Below are 20,271 nucleotides of genomic sequence, written 5' to 3'. Positions count from 1 at the left end.
CATCGGGTCAGTAGCTTTTCTACTAAGACAATCTGCATGGGTTTGACTCATTCAGCAAAGAGCAGCCATGAGGTGCTCTTATAGCGTGATATGTGCTGTATGTCCAGTTACTGGACGGACACACACACACCGTGGAAGCCCAACTGTTGGGCTGCACAATTAATGGATGTCCAGCAACAATACAGACACGCCCCATAGGTGTTCAGCAGTGGAAGGACATAAGGATTTCTTTGTAATCTTCCATTTTCCTGGTGACAGACAACCCAACAATTCCAGGTGGTATTTATGCAGCATCAGGTCCTGAGACACGCGAACGTGACGGGGATGTAAGGTCATGTCCAGAGATGCAAACCACCAATCATAAACCACTCTCGACGCAGGCCGCATTTTGTGAGTGGAACCAAAAAATTAATTTTACATCTCGGTGAGACAACGAGTGTCTAAAGCATAGCAGAACTTTAGGTGCCGCCGAAGGGTTTTGAGTCTCCGAGACCCAGATGGACGGTTTGGTGATTTGGATAATTGAAGCATTCTAGTCCAGCGCAAGGTACCATTAAAAACCCTTTCCATTGGGTGAGCTAGGGGTGGTCAGATATCCTGAGCTTGGCATTTCGATCTACTACTTGAGAAGAGACCAGCGATGGAAAGGCAGGGCGGCTCAGCATCATAGCAGCTGAATCCATCATCATCTTCAGTCTGCGCAGAGGAAAGGACTATTCAGATGGTGGGAATCTGTGGAAAGAACACCAGGGACAAATACAGGATACACAGAAGAAAAGATGAGAAAAAACAGAGCAGAGTCAAAAAGAGAAGAGGGACTTCAAAGGCGAGGAAAGGATGAGGGCAAAAGGGAGTGGAAGAGAATTGGAGCTGAAGATCAAGAAAGGAAAGTGAGAGAGGTGTGAGGACTGAATTAAGAAGGTTCAGTGCTCGGGAGTAGACGGTGAGAAGCTGGAATGGAGCAGAGAGCAGAGTCCGGATGCTGCAGGGAGAAGGGAAAATTTGAAGAAACTGATCTGGCAAGACATGGAGAGCAAAGGAGATGAAAAAGGCATGAGATAGAGATAGTTTGTGGAACAAAGGAAATCAGAAAGAGTACAGCAAGAAAAGAGGCAGGAGCTAAAGAAAGACATTTGTAAGAGAGGGATATTAATGACAGTGAAAGGAATACAAGAAACATTAAGGGGGAAGAACTGAAGGAGAGAGTAGCGGAGGGAAATGGCAGAGCGGAGTGAGTCAGATAAAGGTGGAAGAGTAGAGAAGCTAAAAGACATACTGAGGAGGAGATGAAAGGCAGGAGAGAAAAGACGATGGAGAAGGAGCTCAGAAGAAGCGATAAATGGAACGTGAAGCGGAAGAGGAGCTAAATGATTCAATGGTAAAAGGGGAATGACAGGGGATGTGAAGGAGAAGAGCAGCGACGTTAAGAGCTGGCAATAAGGAGGAGTTGACTGGTTCACCACAAAGACACGCAGGACCAGAGTGCGAGAAAGCATGAGGATGGGAGAACAGATGCCCAGCAGAGAACCCAAGATCAAGTGAAAGAGAATTTAAAAGAGCAGAAAAGAGCCAGAGCACAACAGAGACTTGTCGAGCTACTGGAGAGAAATAAAGGAGCAAGAAAGGAACAAGCCTTGAGCAGCAGTGCTAGGAAGACAGGTGGGTGATCGTGGGTAGATGCAAAGCAGAGACATGAAACATTACATGAGGAAATAGAAGAAGAAACTAGAAACACACAGAGATGGAGATGGAGTGCATGAGAAAAAAGATAAAATGAGGACACAACAGAAGTATAAGGATCCAATCTGCAAAGATATGAGCATTCCGGGAAGCAGGCACTCGAGAGACGCATAGAAGCAGTGAAGGAAAATGAGAAAAGAGAGCAAGACACTGTGAACCTAAAACATGGCAGGAGCCACTGGACACAAAGTAGTGAGAGCATGAGGGAGGGATGATGATGGAAGACAAAAACACGTACACAGGAATGCTCCGTCCTTCGCTCACATGTACCCTGCGCACCCCACACCCCCACACACACACATTGGCGGGCAATATACAAGGTAACACCAAACGAACCTGCTGTTGACAGACATTTATTCATGTATTAAACCCTGGTACCATGAAGGAAAACAATGCAGATGGTAAGTTCCATTCCAGTTATTAAACTTCAAATGCACTTTACTGTAGACTCCTCCTTGTACTCTTGAGCTGCTCATCTTAAGGTCAAGAAATCAAGTTGGCACCTTCTAAACTTCACACAAGAAAAGCTAGTGTTTCCCTTTTAGGTGAGTGTGGACCAAGAATGTATGAATGTGTGATGAACAAGCTGTTGATTGTAATTCAAATCCACAGATCTCCCTGCAGATGTTGGAAACAACTTGCATAAGTTTGCAGAACTTGTAGAACTTCAGCCACCCCAGTATCACCCACAGCAGCAACGTTACTAGTGGCATTAAGAAAAGAATCTTTTCAGAGAGGGGGCAGAATGCTCCAACGTGAAACAGAGGAAAAGGTCAATATAGGCTACAATGGGAGAAGACATCAACTGGTTCCAACAGAAGAAGCCAAAGATTCATGAACTAAAACTTAGGTTCGAAGACAAACGGATGCTTCGGGAGCACAGTATTGAGATGCTCGGTGAAGCTTTGGTGTATGTGTGAAGCGTGAGCATAAGCCCACCATCAAGGGTGGGTCAGAGAGTTGTAAAACATTCTACCGAGGGTTGGCAAAGACGAGATAAGTGCTATGGCAATATCTGGCATTGTTCTTAGTGCCAGGGAAAGGCAGAACTTTGCAGATAAGAACTCTTGTTCATTCGTCACAGATTCCGCAAAGGTTCGCTTCTGGTTGCCCCACTAAGCAAATCGAACATCGTAAAGGAAGAGGTGTCAGAGAATGCATGAGGAACTGAGTTGGGCCCAACTCCAACCCTCCGAGTATGAGGCAGCCCAAGGATCAGAAGGTTTTGGAGATCCTTCGCAGTGAGACCTGTCAGTGTGATGATAAGCACACTGCGGACACCTTTGTTCAGGTCTGGATCTTCTGGATAGGGTCCATCTTTGCTCTTCTTGGGAGCTCAATGAGGATCATTCATCTGGGTAATAAGAACTCTCTTTCACAAACCTTGCGTGCCAGACAGAGTTCTTTGTGCTACATAAATATTATATTCCTCTAAGGGTCCTGATTATAAGTGTGGGTGGCATTTATCACACATGATTAATAACAATACCACGGGTACGTTATTTTTCCAGTGCAATAAATTCCACCTTTACAAGTTGTTGGGGAATAACATACGGATTCTGGTGTTTGACGCACCAAACTTCGCATGACACAGTATATACAGTATGGTTTTCCACTGCTAAATGGTGCCATGTTTGACCTGTCGAAATGTAACAATGGTTGAGGTTTTTAAAGCATCCGCTAAACATCAGATGCGTTAAATAACTCACAACACATAACTCCAACCAATGCGTAAACAGGGGCTTACGTACAGGGTAGAATTAAGCACCTAATCTGTAATCAGGTCCTTGGTGTATGGAGAGTTGGAGGTCTCCCAAGAGAAGCAATGTTGGTAGCAGTGCCCCCGTCTCACTCGCTCTATGGCGCTGCATTGTTTTCCTTCATCGGTGACCGTGGCACAGTTCACGAATTACATTTTCAGCACGAGGAGATAAGAGCAGGCGTACAATCCACAATCAAGAAGATCCGACCTTTGTTGATTCAGTTGACAATGGTCCTTTAGCTGCAAGAAGCTCAGGAAAATGAAGGAGAGAAGAGGAGGGAGAAGGAGTGGGAGCAGCACATGCAGTGGGCCAGGCGTGTTAGGGTGGAGGCAGACACGCATGTGTTATTGGCATTAGTGGTGCAGGAGCGGACATGACAATGAACACGTGTGGGTGATGAGGCTACGCATGCACATGCCTCCAACAGCATGCAGGCCATGCAGCCAAGGTGTAATGAGCCATGTTCGATGAGCACAACGCTGGCCAGGTGCATGGTGGGAAGCATTACAAAATGGAGGGAAACGCGCAATCTTACCATTCACAATTGTGTGAACCACATGCTCACTAAAGGCGACTGACAACAGGGCTACCGGCATGAGCAACGACCGCTCCACCAGTGAGATCCACCCCTGGCCAGTACACCGAAAACACAAGACTCCCGACCCCCGCCCCAAACATGAGGACAGAATAAAGTTCCTCTTGTCAACAGCTTTGGCCTATAACTTATAAGAGTATCTAGGTACTGTAATTCATATTTCATTACTATTAATTTGATACCATCACATTATTTTTCTTTTACGTCAGAATTAATCAAAGAAGGGGACAAGAGATTAACCTTGATGTGTAAATATTTATTTGATATTGAGTATAAACAACTATTCTAGATCACAAATATCACATTTTCATAAACCTAAAGAGGAAAATTTACATTCATAAAAATCATTAATTAAAAAAGCAAACTTCCCATTCAAAGCCTCATCATTTAGACTCTGTAAAGCAGACTTCTGGAAGAGGATGTCATCTCTTATTTGATCACCTCTTACACGCATGTGCTGAGCCCAGAAGAGCTGCTGGCTGAAAAGCATGCGAGTGCAACAGACGCTCAAACAGAAGATATTCCACTATCTTACAGAGGCCTTCCTTCACCGACTCAAAATGAATACTCAGTAATATGAAATATTCTGGAAGAGAAGTTTTAAAAAAAAGATTTTCATGAATGTAAATTTGCACTACACGTGACATTCCTCAAATATTATTAGTTAAAGTAAAAGATTGTTTATACCAAGTATCATTTGTACACATGATGGAGTTTTTTTGTTCCCCACTTGTGTGTATGAACAGACCAAGCTTCTTCTCTTTAAAAGGCCACAGGGATAAAGCCCTTCCCCTTCCTGTATACCCTGACATGGTCAAGCCCCTCCCCTTCCTGTATACCCTGACAGGGTCAAGCCCCTCCCCTTCCTGTATACCCTGACAGGGTCAAGCCCCTCCCCTTCCTGTATACCCTGACATGGTCAAGCCCTTCCCCTTCCTGTATATCCTGACAGGGTCAAGCCCCTCCCCTTCCTGTATACCCTGACATGGTCAAGCCCTTCCCCTTCCTGTATACCCTGACAGGGTCAAGCCCCTCCCCTTCCTGTATATCCTGACAGGGTCAAGCCCCTCCCCTTCCTGTATATCCTGACAAGATGAAAGTCAACTCTTAACTTAACAGTTCAGAAATAAACCCTTCCTCTTCCTTTCTATCCTGTGAAGCTCAAGTGCCCCCTGCAGGTTGCCAGGCTTAGCACCCCCTTCCTACCGCCTTTGCATGCTCCTCACAGTACTAACTTACCCAGTGTCCAAATTTTCTGACATAAACCAACTCATCCAATTTTCACATGGGGAGCATTGACTGCCTGTAGGTGCCCTCACTGCCTTTCCTATGGCTCTTCTTCCTCTACGCTGCGCGTGTCTATCTGTTAAGGAAGGAGCAGGCAGAGCATTCTTGATGCCACAGAGTAAGATCATACCTGTGGAGACAGCTGCATCTCGTGTGGCTCTACATAGATTTACAGTGCAGTGGGTCCCGTAGGTGCACATTGATATCTCTTTAAAGGTATCTGTCTGGCACCAACCCCTGGACTAGACACACGGATTATTTTGGTTACAATTGGAAAGGGCCGCTTATTCAGAACTTTGCCAATTTTAAGAGGTACTAGACACCACCGTGGACATATACATATCGAGGGCTCAAGGGCAACATAACATCGGATGAAGAGCGACAAGTTTGCACACCCACTGTAAAGCTGGCTTACAATATACAGTGGAAAAAGCACCTCATTTCCAAGACAGTGCTCATGACCTTACTTGATATGTAAAGAAGAGGAATATGCTACTTACCAGTATGCATCTGTTCTTGGCATGTAGAGCTGCAGAGTCGTATACTGTGCATTAGATCGGTGGCGATCTAATGCACAGTATACGATCTGCAGCTCATATGCCTCGAACATAGATTTTGTTGACCAAAACGATACGCGGAGGGGTGGGAAACTCGTATGAAACAATACCGTCAAGGGTAGAGAGTATTGCGCACAGAGGGGGAACTCAAAGAACGGTTTCGAACCGGAGCGCAGCAATACACGTCTGAACCCGATGGCGGAAAAAAACAATTTTGCAATGGAGTCGATGCCCTTGCGCACTATCACCAAAAGGAGGAGTCATCTTACCTCGTGACTAGGAAAGACTTCTTCGAAGAAGAATAACTTGCAAACATCCTAACTCAACACTAGATGGCAGGAGTATGCAAAGCATGCGTATCTACAGCACACATGCCTCGAACAGAAAGATGCGCCAACTCTTACATGGTATATAAAAAGGAGCGTGCTCCCACCCTTACATGATAAATAAAGACGAACACACTCATACACTTTACACGGCAGCTAAAGAGGAACACTCGCCTACCCTTACACAATAACTGAAGAGGAAATCACTCCTACCCGTAAACAGCAGTTAAAGAGGAACACACGCCTAACCGTACACAATAACTAAAGAGGAACACACGCCTACCCTTACACAATAACTAGAGAGGAACACACGCCTACCCTTACGCAATAACTAAAGAGGAAATCACTCCTACCCGTAAACAGCAGCTAAAGAGGAACACACGCCTAACCGTACACAATAACTAAAGAGGAACACACGCCTACCCTTACACAATAACTAGAGAGGAACACATGCCTACCCTTACACAATAACTAAAGAGGAACACACTCCTACCCTTACACAATAACTAAAGAGGAAATCACTCCTACCCGTAAACAGCAGCTAAAGAGGAACACACGCCTAACCATACACAATAACTAAAGAGGAACACACGCCTAACCGTACACAATAACTAAAGAGGAACACACGCCTACCCTTACACAATAACTAGAGAGGAACACACGCCTACCCTTACACAAAATCTAAAGAGGAACACACGCCTACCCTTACACAATAACTAGAGAGGAACACACGCCTACCCTTACACAATAACTAGAGAGGAACACACTCCTACCCTTACATGACCTGTAAAGAGGAACACACGCCTACCCTTACACAATAACTGAAGAGGAAATCACTCCTACCGTAAACAGCAGCTAAAGAGGAACACACGCCTAACCGTACACAATAACTAAAGAGGAACACACGCCTACCCTTACGCAATAACTAAAGAGGAAATCACTCCTACCCGTAAACAGCAGCTAAAGAGGAACACACGCCTACCCTTACACAATAACTGAAGAAGAAATCACTCCTACCGTAAACAGCAGCTAAAGAGGAACACACGCCTAACCGTACACAATAACTAGAGAGGAAATCACTCCTACCGTAAACAGCAGCTAAAGAGGAACACACGCCTAACCGTACACAATAACTAAAGAGGAAAACACGCCTACCCTTACACAATAACTAGAGAGGAACACAAGCCTACCCTTACACAATAACTAGAGAGGAACACACGCCTACCCTTACACAATAACTAGAGAGGAACACACGCCTACCCTTACACAATAACTAGAGAGGAACACACTCCTACCCTTACATGACATGTAAAGAGGAACACACGCCTACCCTTACACAATAACTGAAGAGGAAATCACTCCTACCGTAAACAGCAGCTAAAGAGGAACACACGCCTAACCGTACACAATAACTAAAGAGGAACACACGCCTACCCTTACACAATAACTAGAGAGGAAATCACTCCTACCGTAAACAGCAGCTAAAGAGGAACACACGCCTACCCTTACACAATAACTGAAGAAGAAATCACTCCTACCGTAAACAGCAGCTAAAGAGGAACACACGCCTAACCGTACACAATAACTAAAGAGGAACACACGCCTACCCTTACACAATAACTAGAGAGGAACACACGCCTACCCTTACACAATAACTAGAGAGGAACACACGCCTACCCTTACACAATAACTAGAGAGGAACACATGCCTACCCTTACACAATAACTAAAGAGGAACGCACTTCTACCCTTACACAATAACTAAAGAGGAACACACGCCTAACCGTACACAATAACTAAAGAGGAACACACGCCTACCCTTACACAATAACTAGAGAGGAAATCACTCCTACCGTAAACAGCAGCTAAAGAGGAACACACGCCTACCCTTACACAATAACTGAAGAGGAAATCACTCCTACCCGTAAACAGCAGCTAAAGAGGAACACACGCCTAACCGTACACAATAACTAAAGAGGAACACACGCCTACCCTTACACAATAACTAGAGAGGAACACAAGCCTACCCTTACACAATAACTAGAGAGGAACACACGCCTACCCTTACACAATAACTAAAGAGGAACACACGCCTACCCTTACACAATAACTAGAGAGGAACACACGCCTACCCTTACACAATAACTAGAGAGGAACACACGCCTACCCTTACACAATAACTAAAGAGGAACGCACTTCTACCCTTACACAATAACTAAAGAGGAACACACGCCTAACCGTACACAATAACTAAAGAGGAACACACGCCTACCCTTACACAATAACTAGAGAGGAAATCACTCCTACCGTAAACAGCAGCTAAAGAGGAACACACGCCTACCCTTACACAATACCTGAAGAGGAAATCACTCCTACCGTAAACAGCAGCTAAAGAGGAACACACGCCTAACCGTACACAATAACTAAAGAGGAACACACGCCTAACCGTACACAATAACTAAAGAGGAACACACGCCTACCCTTACACAATAACTAGAGAGGAAATCACTCCTACCGTAAACAGCAGCTAAAGAGGAACACACGCCTACCCTTACACAATACCTGAAGAGGAAATCACTCCTACCGTAAACAGCAGCTAAAGAGGAACACACGCCTAACCGTACACAATAACTAAAGAGGAACACACGCCTACCCTTACACAATAACTAGAGAGGAACACACGCCTACCCTTACACAATAAATATAGAGGAACACAAGCCTACCCTTACACAATAATTAGAGAGGAACACACGCCTACCCTTACACAATAACTAAAGAGGAACACACGGCTACCCTTATACAATAACTAGAGAGGAACACACGCCTACCCTTACACAATAACTAAAGAGGAACACACGCCTACCCTTACACAATAAATATAGAGGAACACAAGCCTACCCTTACACAATAATTAGAGAGGAACACACGCCTACCCTTACACAATAACTAGAGAGGAACACACGCCTACCCTTACACAATAAATATAGAGGAACACAAGCCTACCCTTACACAATAATTAGAGAGGAACACACGCCTACCCTTACACAATAACTAAAGAGGAACACACGGCTACCCTTATACAATAACTAGAGAGGAACACACGCCTACCCTTACACAATAACTAAAGAGGAACACACTCCTACCCTTACATGACATGTAAAGAGGAACACACGCCTACCCTTACACAATAACTGAAGAGGAAATCACTCCTACCGTAAACAGCAGCTAAAGAGGAACACACGCCTAACCGTACACAGTAAACTAAAGAGGAACACACGCCTACCCTTACACAATAACTAGAGAGGAACAAACACGTACCCTTACATGACATGTAAAGATTAACACACACCTACCCTTACACAATAACTAAAGAGGAACACAAGCCTACCCTTACACAATAACTAGAGAGGAACACACGCCTACCCTTACACAATAACTAGAGAGGAACGCACCCCTACCCTTACACAATAACTAAAGAGGAACACACTCCCACCATAACACGACATGGAAAGAGGAACACACTTCTACCCTTACACAATAACTAAAGAGGAACGCACACGTACCCTTACGCAATAACTAAAGAAGAACATACTCCTACCCTTAGACAGCAGCTAAAGAGGAACACACACCTACCCTTACACAATAACTAAAGAGGAACACACACCTACTCTTACACAATAACTAAAGAGGAACACACACGTACCCTTACATGACATGTAAAGATTAACACACTTCTACCCTTACGCAATAACTAAAGAGGAATATACTCCTACCCTTAGACAGCAGCTAAAGAGGAACACACACCTACCCTTACACAATAACTAAAGAGGAACACACTCCCACCCTTACATGGTATGTAAAGAGGAACCCGCTACTACCATTATATGCTATTTAAAGAGGAACGGCTCCTCTCTAATTTCCGAAGGACTAAGAATCTCCCATTTCCACAATTGCCAGAGAGATACAAGCTCCGCCTTGTTCCACAATAACCAGAGTAGAATAAGCTCCTCCCATTTATACTTACTCTGGCCTAACACTGAGGTTATCACGTCACTCCTTAAAGAACGGAGGAAGCCAGACAAATACATGGGAATGGGGAAGGCATAATTATCTCTCCTAATCCCTTCTTGCTTTGTTTTATTTCTTGAAATGCTGGTTCCCAGAGTCCCACACACAATTCCTAGAATGGTTTGGTCTCTCAGAGTTGAGTCGCTACCGGTAGTCAACTACATAAACAAATCTATATTTATCGTAGAAACACAATACCTGTAGAGGCCACTACAACTGGGAATACACGATGCAGGCCAAGACCAGCGAGGGCTCCACGCCCAAGTCTTTACAGTGTCCTTAGAATGGACTCTTCCAAGAGGAAGGTTGGGCAGGAACTAGGAAATGGAATCAAACAGCTAAAAGTTCACAAAGGCCACACACTGGCTGCAAAGCACATAAGCCCATTTGCTGATCCAAATTAGGATCTCCCCTAATTATGCAAAAGGTAAATTGAATTTTCTCCATCTTTAATTGTCTGGAGCAAGGGTTTCTCTGGTGCTGGACTTCCAAGTACTTCCACAAGTCAGACAGAACTAAATCAAGAAACCTGACCCAAAGTCACCTCTCTGATGAGTCTTTCTACATGTATAGAGGGAAGGGGGTTGAAAAGGAGAGACGGTGAAACTCTCTACACAACTTCTCCCTTCCAAAATAGGGCAGCTGAAAGATCCCGCCTGCTCCGAGACACTCCAGTAGATCATGCTGGCACTCGACACCTTCCACCCTCCCCCCTCCTAAATGTTGGCTCCCTTCTGCAAAGACACAGAAGACAAAATCTTTGAGGTATCATACGATGGGGTCCGCTGTGCTTGCAGGCGATACAAAGCGGACTCACTTGACACAGACACATCACACTTTCAAGCAAGGTCAGTCCCAGAGGCTCAACAGGTGTCACAAAGAACAGTGTGTGATGGTGAGATACATTTAAGACATGTTACTGAGGCACCCAAGGAGCACTGCAGTGGAAATAAGCAATATTTACTGTCTAAAGATTTTTAAGAAAATCATTTTAGTGACAAAGTGAACTATCCTACATACTGCACCGTCAAACTTGGGCCGCCTCTGGGCACCTATGCAAATTTAGGATGTTGATTCAATTATCCAACAGACGCCAGATAAGAAGGCTACTAGCGTGACGAGCAGTGCCAACGGCTATCCGTTATGGGGCTCTGGAGACATCACATATATGTTACATGTCTCCAGTAAGTAGAACGGAGGACTATACTGTTGATTGTGGTAAAAGGAGGATAAAGTATTTAAGCAGTAAAGGACACAGGGCTTCAGATGCAACAGGTATTATTTTCGGTTTACAGAAATCAGTGATTATTGAAGCTACTACCAGAGAGGCAGAACTAACAAAGGCTGTGCTAGCCCTGGGCCTGGACTGCAATTGGAATGAGCAGACTGGTAATTTAACAGTATGTAATGATTACGCTCAGAGATTTTTGAAACTATTTCTTCAATGTTCAGGTAACAATAGTCCCTGATTTCATTTAGAGTGTATTTTTTTGCTTAAGTTTACTTGAGGAGCTTGCGAATTAAACAAAGGGAAGGCTCCGCGGAAGAAGTTAATATGATGGTTCCAAGCAAATAGAAAATATTTTATGTGCCCCCGTGAAATAGGATTTATAGGTCACTCCATTTTTTTTGTAATAAATGCACCCATGTATCTGTGGTATATTTGAAGATGTGATATGTCATTTCTTACCATTGTTTAGTTTGGGGCGGGACCATGGTTCACGAGACGCGAAGACTCAAGTGGGTCGTACATCCCTCTCCTTCGTCATCGGTGGATATAGATAGTACAAAGCTCTAAAGCGCCTCAACATATATGGTGTATGCCATGCTGTCTTTTCATGCGTAGGAATTACAAACAAAAGTGCTTAACCTTAACCACAACACAAGGAGTTAAATCTGCATTGTTGAAGAAATAACAACCAGGCCTTGTGAGCACGGCCTCGTTGGTTTCCTCAGAAAAAAACTATTTTAGAATTAAGTCTGATGTATGCGTATGTGTTTTCACAAGTAACTTATGCTCTCCTGCGGTAGCAACACTTCTGTACTGTCATAATAAATGTGTGAATCTGTGTTTCTGCACCATGTTTCGCTTCATAGCTAAAAAAAATACTGCTCATAACTCCTTCAACATCACAACTTCAACAGCTCCTGCCATCAGTTGCAGGAAACAAATCCTATTGAGTGACTGAAAAGGCAAACTCAAAACCAGGGAAGAAGAAACCAAACCGACATTTCCAGAGGTGTCAGCAGGAATCTCAGATCCTCCACCAAAAGGCTTCTCTGCCTATGTGAGCACAGCCTCTAAAGCTACGTGAACACAGCCTCTGAAGCTACACGAACACAGCCTCTGAAGCTACACGAACACAGCCTCTGAAGCTACACGAACTCAGCCTCTGAAGCTACACGAACTCAGCCTCTGAAGCTACAGGAACACAGCCTCTGAAGCTACACGAACACAGCCTCTAAAGCTACGTGAACACAGCCTCTGAAGCTACACGAACACAGCCTCTGAAGCTACAGGAACACAGCCTCTGAAGCTACAGGAACACAGCCTCTGAAGCTACGTGAACACAGCCTCTGAAGCTACACGAACACAGCCTCTGAAGCTACACGAACACAGCCTCTGAAGCTACACGAACTCAGCCTCTGAAGCTACACGAACTCAGCCTCTGAAGCTACAGGAACACAGCCTCTGAAGCTACACGAACACAGCCTCTAAAGCTACGTGAACACAGCCTCTGAAGCTACACGAACACAGCCTCTGAAGCTACAGGAACACAGCCTCTAAAGCTACGTGAACACAGCCTCTGAAGCTACACGAACACAGCCTCTGAAGCTACACGAACACAGCCTCTGAAGCTACACGAACTCAGCCTCTGAAGCTACACGAACTCAGCCTCTGAAGCTACACGAACTCAGCCTCTGAAGCTACAGGAACACAGCCTCTGAAGCTACACGAACACAGCCTCTGAAGCTACATGAACACAGCCTCTAAAGCTACGTGAACACAGCCTCTGAAGCTACACGAACACAGCCTCTGAAGCTACAGGAACACAGCCTCTAAAGCTACGTGAACACAGCCTCTGAAGCTACACGAACACAGCCTCTGAAGCTACACGAACACAGCCTCTGAAGCTACACGAACTCAGCCTCTGAAGCTACACGAACTCAGCCTCTGAAGCTACAGGAACACAGCCTCTGAAGCTACACGAACACAGCCTCTAAAGCTACGTGAACACAGCCTCTAAAGCTACGTGAACACAGCCTCTGAAGCTACACGAACACAGCCTCTGAAGCTACAGGAACACAGCCTCTAAAGCTACGTGAACACAGCCTCTAAAGCTACGTGAACACAGCCTCTAAAGCTACGTGAACACAGCCTCTGAAGCTACACGAACACAGCCTCTGAAGCTACACGAACACAGCCTCTGAAGCTACACGAACTCAGCCTCTGAAGCTACACGAACTCAGCCTCTGAAGCTACAGGAACACAGCCTCTGAAGCTACACGAACTCAGCCTCTGAAGCTACAGGAACACAGCCTCTGAAGATCTGCCTCTGAAGATCTGTCTACATCCCATCCCAGACAGGCAGCCTCAACACTCCCTGGCTTGCACCCTTCCTCCAGAAAGGTGGTGTATCCATGTACCCAAAGAACCATGAAAAAGAGCGTGCGCGCACTCTGTACCCGACTGTGCTGCCCCTACCCTCTACAGACACAAAAAGAAACACCCACAGTAACAAAACATTGAATAAAACACAGAAATGTATGAAACATGACCTGGAGCTCGAGACACACCTATCAAACTTCATGGTTGGAGAGAAGTTGGGATAGCCTAATTAGGCAAAGAAGGTGTCCAATGGCCATATGGTGGGTCTGTCTTGCCTGCCTGCCAGAGGTGGGCTAAGAAAGACAACACATCTGGGTTATGGAAACCTGGTTGTCTACAATGGACATGGTTGAACCTCTCACATTCTTCCCTGTCAGGTGTGAGATGTTTCTAACCTTGGTCCACAGTGGTCAGTCCAAAACATATCATGGAAAGGTGGAAACTGCAAGCACTAGACGCTGTATGTGAAACACACCTGGAATCCGAGACATGCCCCCGAGCTCCTATCCCCAGTCTCCTCAGGACCTTTAATAAAAATGAAACCCATTCGAACCTCTTGATGGCTTTTATAGCTTTCAACAGAGGCATCTGGATGTCGGGCTGCCCCTGTTTCACTACAACCAGTGGCACAATGGCATTAGTAATCTACCTCTTGCCGTTATAGGTCTGTTTTACGGTTAAAGACCGCTTCCACCAGTCTGCGTACCCACCAGAAAATGTTGTATATTTACAGATGGTTGTCATGGTGATGGCTGTTCCCCCCACCAGGCTTTCCTAAAGACTCTATGCAGCATTTCCATCATGCCTCTGCAGCATGGGGTACAGGTGCGCACTCGGAATGTATCCTCCAAGTGACAGTGCCCCCTATAAAATGGTCCTAACATGATGGGAGATTCCTCTTAGTACGTCAGGGACAATGGAGTGCTGGTCCTAGGAGGAGAGTCCAGCAAACATGAGTGTCCTCCTCAATGCGGACTGGACATGAGAGAAGCCGCTGCCGATGGCTGCACCAACGACACTCGATGGACGCCCTGCCAGAGCCAGCAGAAGCCCTGCCATCTCTTCCGCCAGCCTTCCGCAGCGCCCTTCGCAGTGTGGAATGATACGGAGGCAGGCGCTTCTGCCACAGATTTTTAGAGTAAGTTCCCACCTTATTTCAAACAAGGTCCAAAGTGCGCACACACACTGACCTCAGAACACTTTCTGAATCTGTTTTTCACTGACCGACAACTTCTCAAAATCCTACCTCCAGCAGCATCTAAACACAGAGTAGCAGTGTGAGTGCCTCCAGCACATTCAGATCTTGGCAAGGTTTAGGGTCCTGTCCCGCGAGTGAACCCACACATCCTCCCGGCATCACATCACATCACATCACATGGGGAGGTGTTCGTCAGCAGGTATTACCAAATACTTGGCATGCAACCAGACAGATGTTGAGTGTAGATCAAGGGTTAGCAAACTAACGGAAAGGAAAGCCCAAGCAAGATTATCAAGGGGGCTTCAAGAGTCATTTTGAGGGGATACACTGCGGATGGGGCCATACAGTGACCTTGGTGCTTCAATATATCCTACACGTTCCAGCAGGATTAGAGACAACGCCTGGCATCTTAATGTGGTTGAAGTTTGCAGCAAACACTTCAGGGAATCTTGATTAAGACACCAATATCGTTCAGTTGTGACTCGGTACCCTGCACTAAGTTACCGAGAACGAACTCACGTTGACTGAATTCACAACCATCTTTACAACTGCTCTGAGCAAGGTCTAAAGCCGTCGCCAAATGGATGAAAAACAGCTGCCTACAACTAAACACCAACAAAACAGAAGTACTCATCATGGGCCCAAACCCCGACGCCTGGAGCGACACCTGGTGGCCCACCGCCCTCGGAAACCCGCCGACCCCCACAGACCACGCACGCAACCATGGAAAAATCCTGGACTCCGAGCTCAAAATGGACCGCCAGATCAACTCTGTCATCTTCCTGCTTCCACACCCTCCGCCTCCTACGTAAGACCTTCAAATGGATCCCCCTCGAACACCGAAAGACAGTCACTCACGCCCTGGTCACCAGCAGACTCGACTACGGCAACGCACTCTACGCCGGAATAAACAAAAACCTCATCCGCAAGATACAAAACATCCAGAACGCCGCCGCAAGACTGGTCCTCAACCTGCCAAAACACTGCCACATCTCCCAGCACCTGCGCACACTCCACTGGCTCCCCGTCGAGGCGAGAATCACCTTTAAGATGCTCACCCACGCACACAAGGCCCTCCACGGCACCGGACCAGCATACCTGAACAGCCGACTCAAATTCCACGCACCCCAAAGGACCCTACAATCAGCCCAGCTCTCCTACGCCGTGGTCCCCCGCACCAGAAAGACCAGATCGGGAGGCCGCTCCTTCTCCTTCCTCGCGGCCAAAGCATGGAACGCCCTTCCGCTCCACCTCAGACAGACAACATCGCTCCCCATCTTCGCAAGAAACCTCAAAACCTGGCTCTTCGACAGACCCCCTCCTTGATGGAATGGAACCTGCACCCCCCCCCCAACTCCCCCCCCACCCCTAGCGCCTTGAGACCCTTACGGGTGAGTAGTTGCGCTTTAACAAACCCCTGATTGATTGATTGATAAAACAAAAATAAAATATGGAACAGCCTCAAGCTACCGATGCAGATGGTGACCATGTCACAGTCGAACAAGGGTCTAAGCCGACACCGGACACAAGACATGACGGGCTGCAACGAGAGCCAACAAGAGACACAAGGATTTACAATCATCTTCCATGAGGCAAGAAACCAGGAACAACTGGTCACCTGACACCGGTCACGGTCAACCTGAATCTTTACTGAAAAATACCACAAAGTCTCCAATAATGTCCCATGAGGCACAAGAAAAGGACTAGGACAACTTCCAGAGATACAAAAAGGGTAACCACACTATCCCACAACAAGTCTATGACAAACATTCCAGAAGACATACAGCAAAGTGTACAAAACAGCCCATGATAGCTATTATAACCTCCCATCAGAGACCCCAAAACCTAAAATGATATCCCATGAGACACACCAGTGTTTAGAAGCGCATTCCATCTGAGCTAGCATTTCACCAGATGCACGGATGTGAACTGCGTGATTGGTCAAACACGAGCTTCAAAAAATTTTCTGTGGCAATACGCCATGCGCGATACATGAAGGTCTGTGGCAATACGCCATGCGCGAAACATAAAGGCCCATGGCAATACGCCATGCGAGATACATAAAGGTCTGTGGCAATACACCATGCGAGATACATAAAGGTCTGTGGCAATACGCCATGCGCGATACATGAAGGCCCATGGCAATACGCCATGCGCGATACATGAAGGTCTGTGGCAATACGCCATGCGAGATACATAAAGGTCTGTGGCAATACGCCATGCGAGATACATAAAGGTCTGTGGCAATACGCCATGCGAGATACATAAAGGTCTGTGGCAATACGCCATGCGCGATACATGAAGGTCTGTGGCAATACGCCATGCAAGATACATAAAGGCCCATGGCAATACGCCATGCGCGATACATAAAGGTCTGTGGCAATACGCCCTGCGAGATACATAAAGGTCTGTGGCAATACACCATGCGAGATACATAAAGGTCTGTGGCAATACACCATGCGAGATACATAAAGGTCTGTGGCAATACGCCATGCGAGATACATAAAGGTCTGTGGCAATACGCCATGCGAGATACATAAAGATCTGTGGCAATACGCCATGCGAGATACATAAAGGTCTGTGGCAATACGCCATGCGAGATACATAAAGGTCTGTGGCAATACGCCATGCAAGATACATAAAGGTCTGTGGCAATACGCCATGCGCGATACATGAAGGTCTGTGGCAATACGCCATGCAAGATACATAAAGGCCCATGGCAATACGCCATGCGAGATACATAAAGGTCTGTGGCAATACGCCATGCGCGATACATGAAGGTCTGTGGCAATACGCCATGCGCGATACATAAAGGTCTGTGGCAATACGCCATGCGCGATACATGAAGGTCTGTGGCAATACGCCATGCGAGATACATAAAGGCCCATGGCAATACGCCATGCGTAATACATAAAGGCCTATGGCAATACGCCATGCGAGATACATAAAGGCCCATGGCAATACGCCATGCGAGATAGATAAAGGCCCATTGCAATATCAAATACGAGGCACACAGTCTTCTATGGAAACAGCAAACTTATAATAAGCAAAGACCAGCAATGAAAGCCAAATCCATACAAGAAACACCAGTCTTTGATAATGCCTCAAAGCCCTCTTCCAACGCTCTCAGCAGCAACATCCCTTGATCAGGCTGACCCGTGCGGTCCAGGCGTCATTCGAAGGATGTAGGTCCTGAATGCACAGGGTCACAGTGATCATGTACTCGTTAGGTCTGCAAACCACTGCCTGCTCCAGTCAGAGCACAGTCCAAATGTGCCTGCCTCGGATACCCGCATCTATCACTGCCCTAGAAGTTAAAGAAAGAACCTTACGCTAAATAACTGGGGTTTAAAGCGCCGTTTCATGGTGCAGTGACTGGATGAAGAGAGAAAGTGGAGCACTGCACTTTGAAAGGCCCAGGCCAGAACCACACGCGGGTGGTTCCTGTGCAAAACAGCACTAATCCTGCTCTGCCTGCCATGAAGTCCAACTTCCTACAATGTCCAAGGTTTAAGATTCACCCCACACAGCAGTGAAGACAGGCGTTCATATACCAGGCTCTGGCCCGTCTCCGGCACTCTACGATGGCGGTATACGTGTCACCCACTCCATCGAGGTTAAGAGAGCCAGGGATAATGAACCCTTATGGGCTCTGATCTCCAGCACGAGTGACTCTTACAAGTTTCGGCTCAAATAGAAGTCTTAGGGCGACTGTGTCAGGATCAAGCTCAATCTTAGGTCATGGAGTCCCAATCAGGCTTCATTACAAAGGGCACTGTGCATGGGCACTGTTGGGTATGACACAGAGCTCATATATGAAGCACCGACGACCCTGATGTGTAAATAAAACATGAGCAACAAAACTTCACTTAATGGAAAAAGAACAAAACCGCAGGATGGCGCCTGTGAATGGCACATGCAACAAGACATGCAATCGACTCTCCTTAGAGCAGCCACGGCTGGAGCCTCAAATGCTCACTCCCTGCACTGGGTGGAGACCACCACAATCACAGACACCACAACAAGGGACACTGAGGTCCAACACATGCAGGCATGCTGGGTTACAGCTTCAGTGAAGGATCATTAATAGGGAAACAAAGGTGGCAGATGACAGGGGCACTTGAAGGAACACATCAGAAGGCTGAAAGCGACATCACGTTGGGGAATCTCTTGAGCAGGCGGCATTGTAGAAAGTCTAACGCCCTCCCAAGGCCACACACATGTAAGGAGGTGGACAACCCACTAGTACCCTGTAAACACAGGCTTTGAATGAGGGCATCTGTGACTGTGGGGGTCTCCTCCACTCAACTGGTTTCCTTCTTGACAGTTCTATTTGGGCGAATCACTCTTGATGGTGGATCTGTACTTACCCCGCTCCACTCCACGCTGCCAATACTCACTTCCTCGCTCCCGACAGGGCCAGGTTCATACTTCACGGTGCTTGCAAGGCTGTCGCGGCTTCGCCTTTTCTCGGAGGCCTCTCCCTCCTTCAGCAGCTCAACCACCTTTGTCTGGTTGATGGGATCCGTGCCCTGTGGAATAAAGAACACAAATGCTAGGATGTCCATATGAGGGCATGACCTTACCTTCCTGTAGAACTCCCACTTCTATGTCAAACAGAAGCACCCATACCACCTATGCATCCTAAAAGGTATGCCCTGCATTTCATGAAGCAAACTGACCTCGAAGGACCTTTATGAAAGCACAAGCAATCACATATGTGCAGTGAAGTGAGATGCAATCACAATATCTAGCTTTCAGAAAGGAGACCTGGGTGTTGTCGTCTGTGAAACTGTTCTAGAATGGAATCCATGAGACATTAAGTGTTTTCTCAAGTCAGTTACACTTTCACCTTGTGGTAACAAGAACTTTGACCTTTGCTCTTTCGTAATAAGTATGTGTACCAGGGTTACATTAGCTAAGATAGGGACTAGGCAAGATGCACTTTGCCTGCGCGGCTGTAACCAAATTGCCACATTTTACCATATCCTATGGGACTGTCCTTGCATACAGCACATAGGGGAGCGAGCTACGAACAAGATGCCCTCATTTGGGATCCTGAACATTTGGGAAGCAACTGTTCTCACAGACATAGAGCAACAATTCAGTACTCTGGGATACACCTTGG

General features: G+C 46.4%; 1 protein-coding gene across 5 annotated transcripts in view; it reads right to left on the bottom strand.

Annotated features, from left to right (window-relative positions):
* KLC4 (kinesin light chain 4) overlaps nt 1–20,271 on the bottom strand; it is a 411,746-nt gene that overhangs the window by 117,342 nt on the left and 274,133 nt on the right. For 4 of the 5 annotated variants that reach the window (XM_078647261.1, XM_078647263.1, XM_078647262.1 and 1 more), the window contains exon 13: nt 19,514–19,675. In XM_078647261.1, coding sequence (XP_078503387.1) covers nt 19,514–19,675 — 162 coding nt within the window. The remainder of the gene's footprint in view (nt 1–19,513; nt 19,676–20,271) is intronic. The other variant, XM_078647265.1, reaches the window with a different exon arrangement.

This window comes from Lissotriton helveticus, chromosome 6, assembly GCF_964261635.1.
Source record: "Lissotriton helveticus chromosome 6, aLisHel1.1, whole genome shotgun sequence".
NCBI lineage: Eukaryota > Metazoa > Chordata > Amphibia > Caudata > Salamandridae > Lissotriton > Lissotriton helveticus.
Note: the sequence above shows the minus strand (reverse complement) of the source record. Positions and strands in the feature narration are given on the sequence as shown.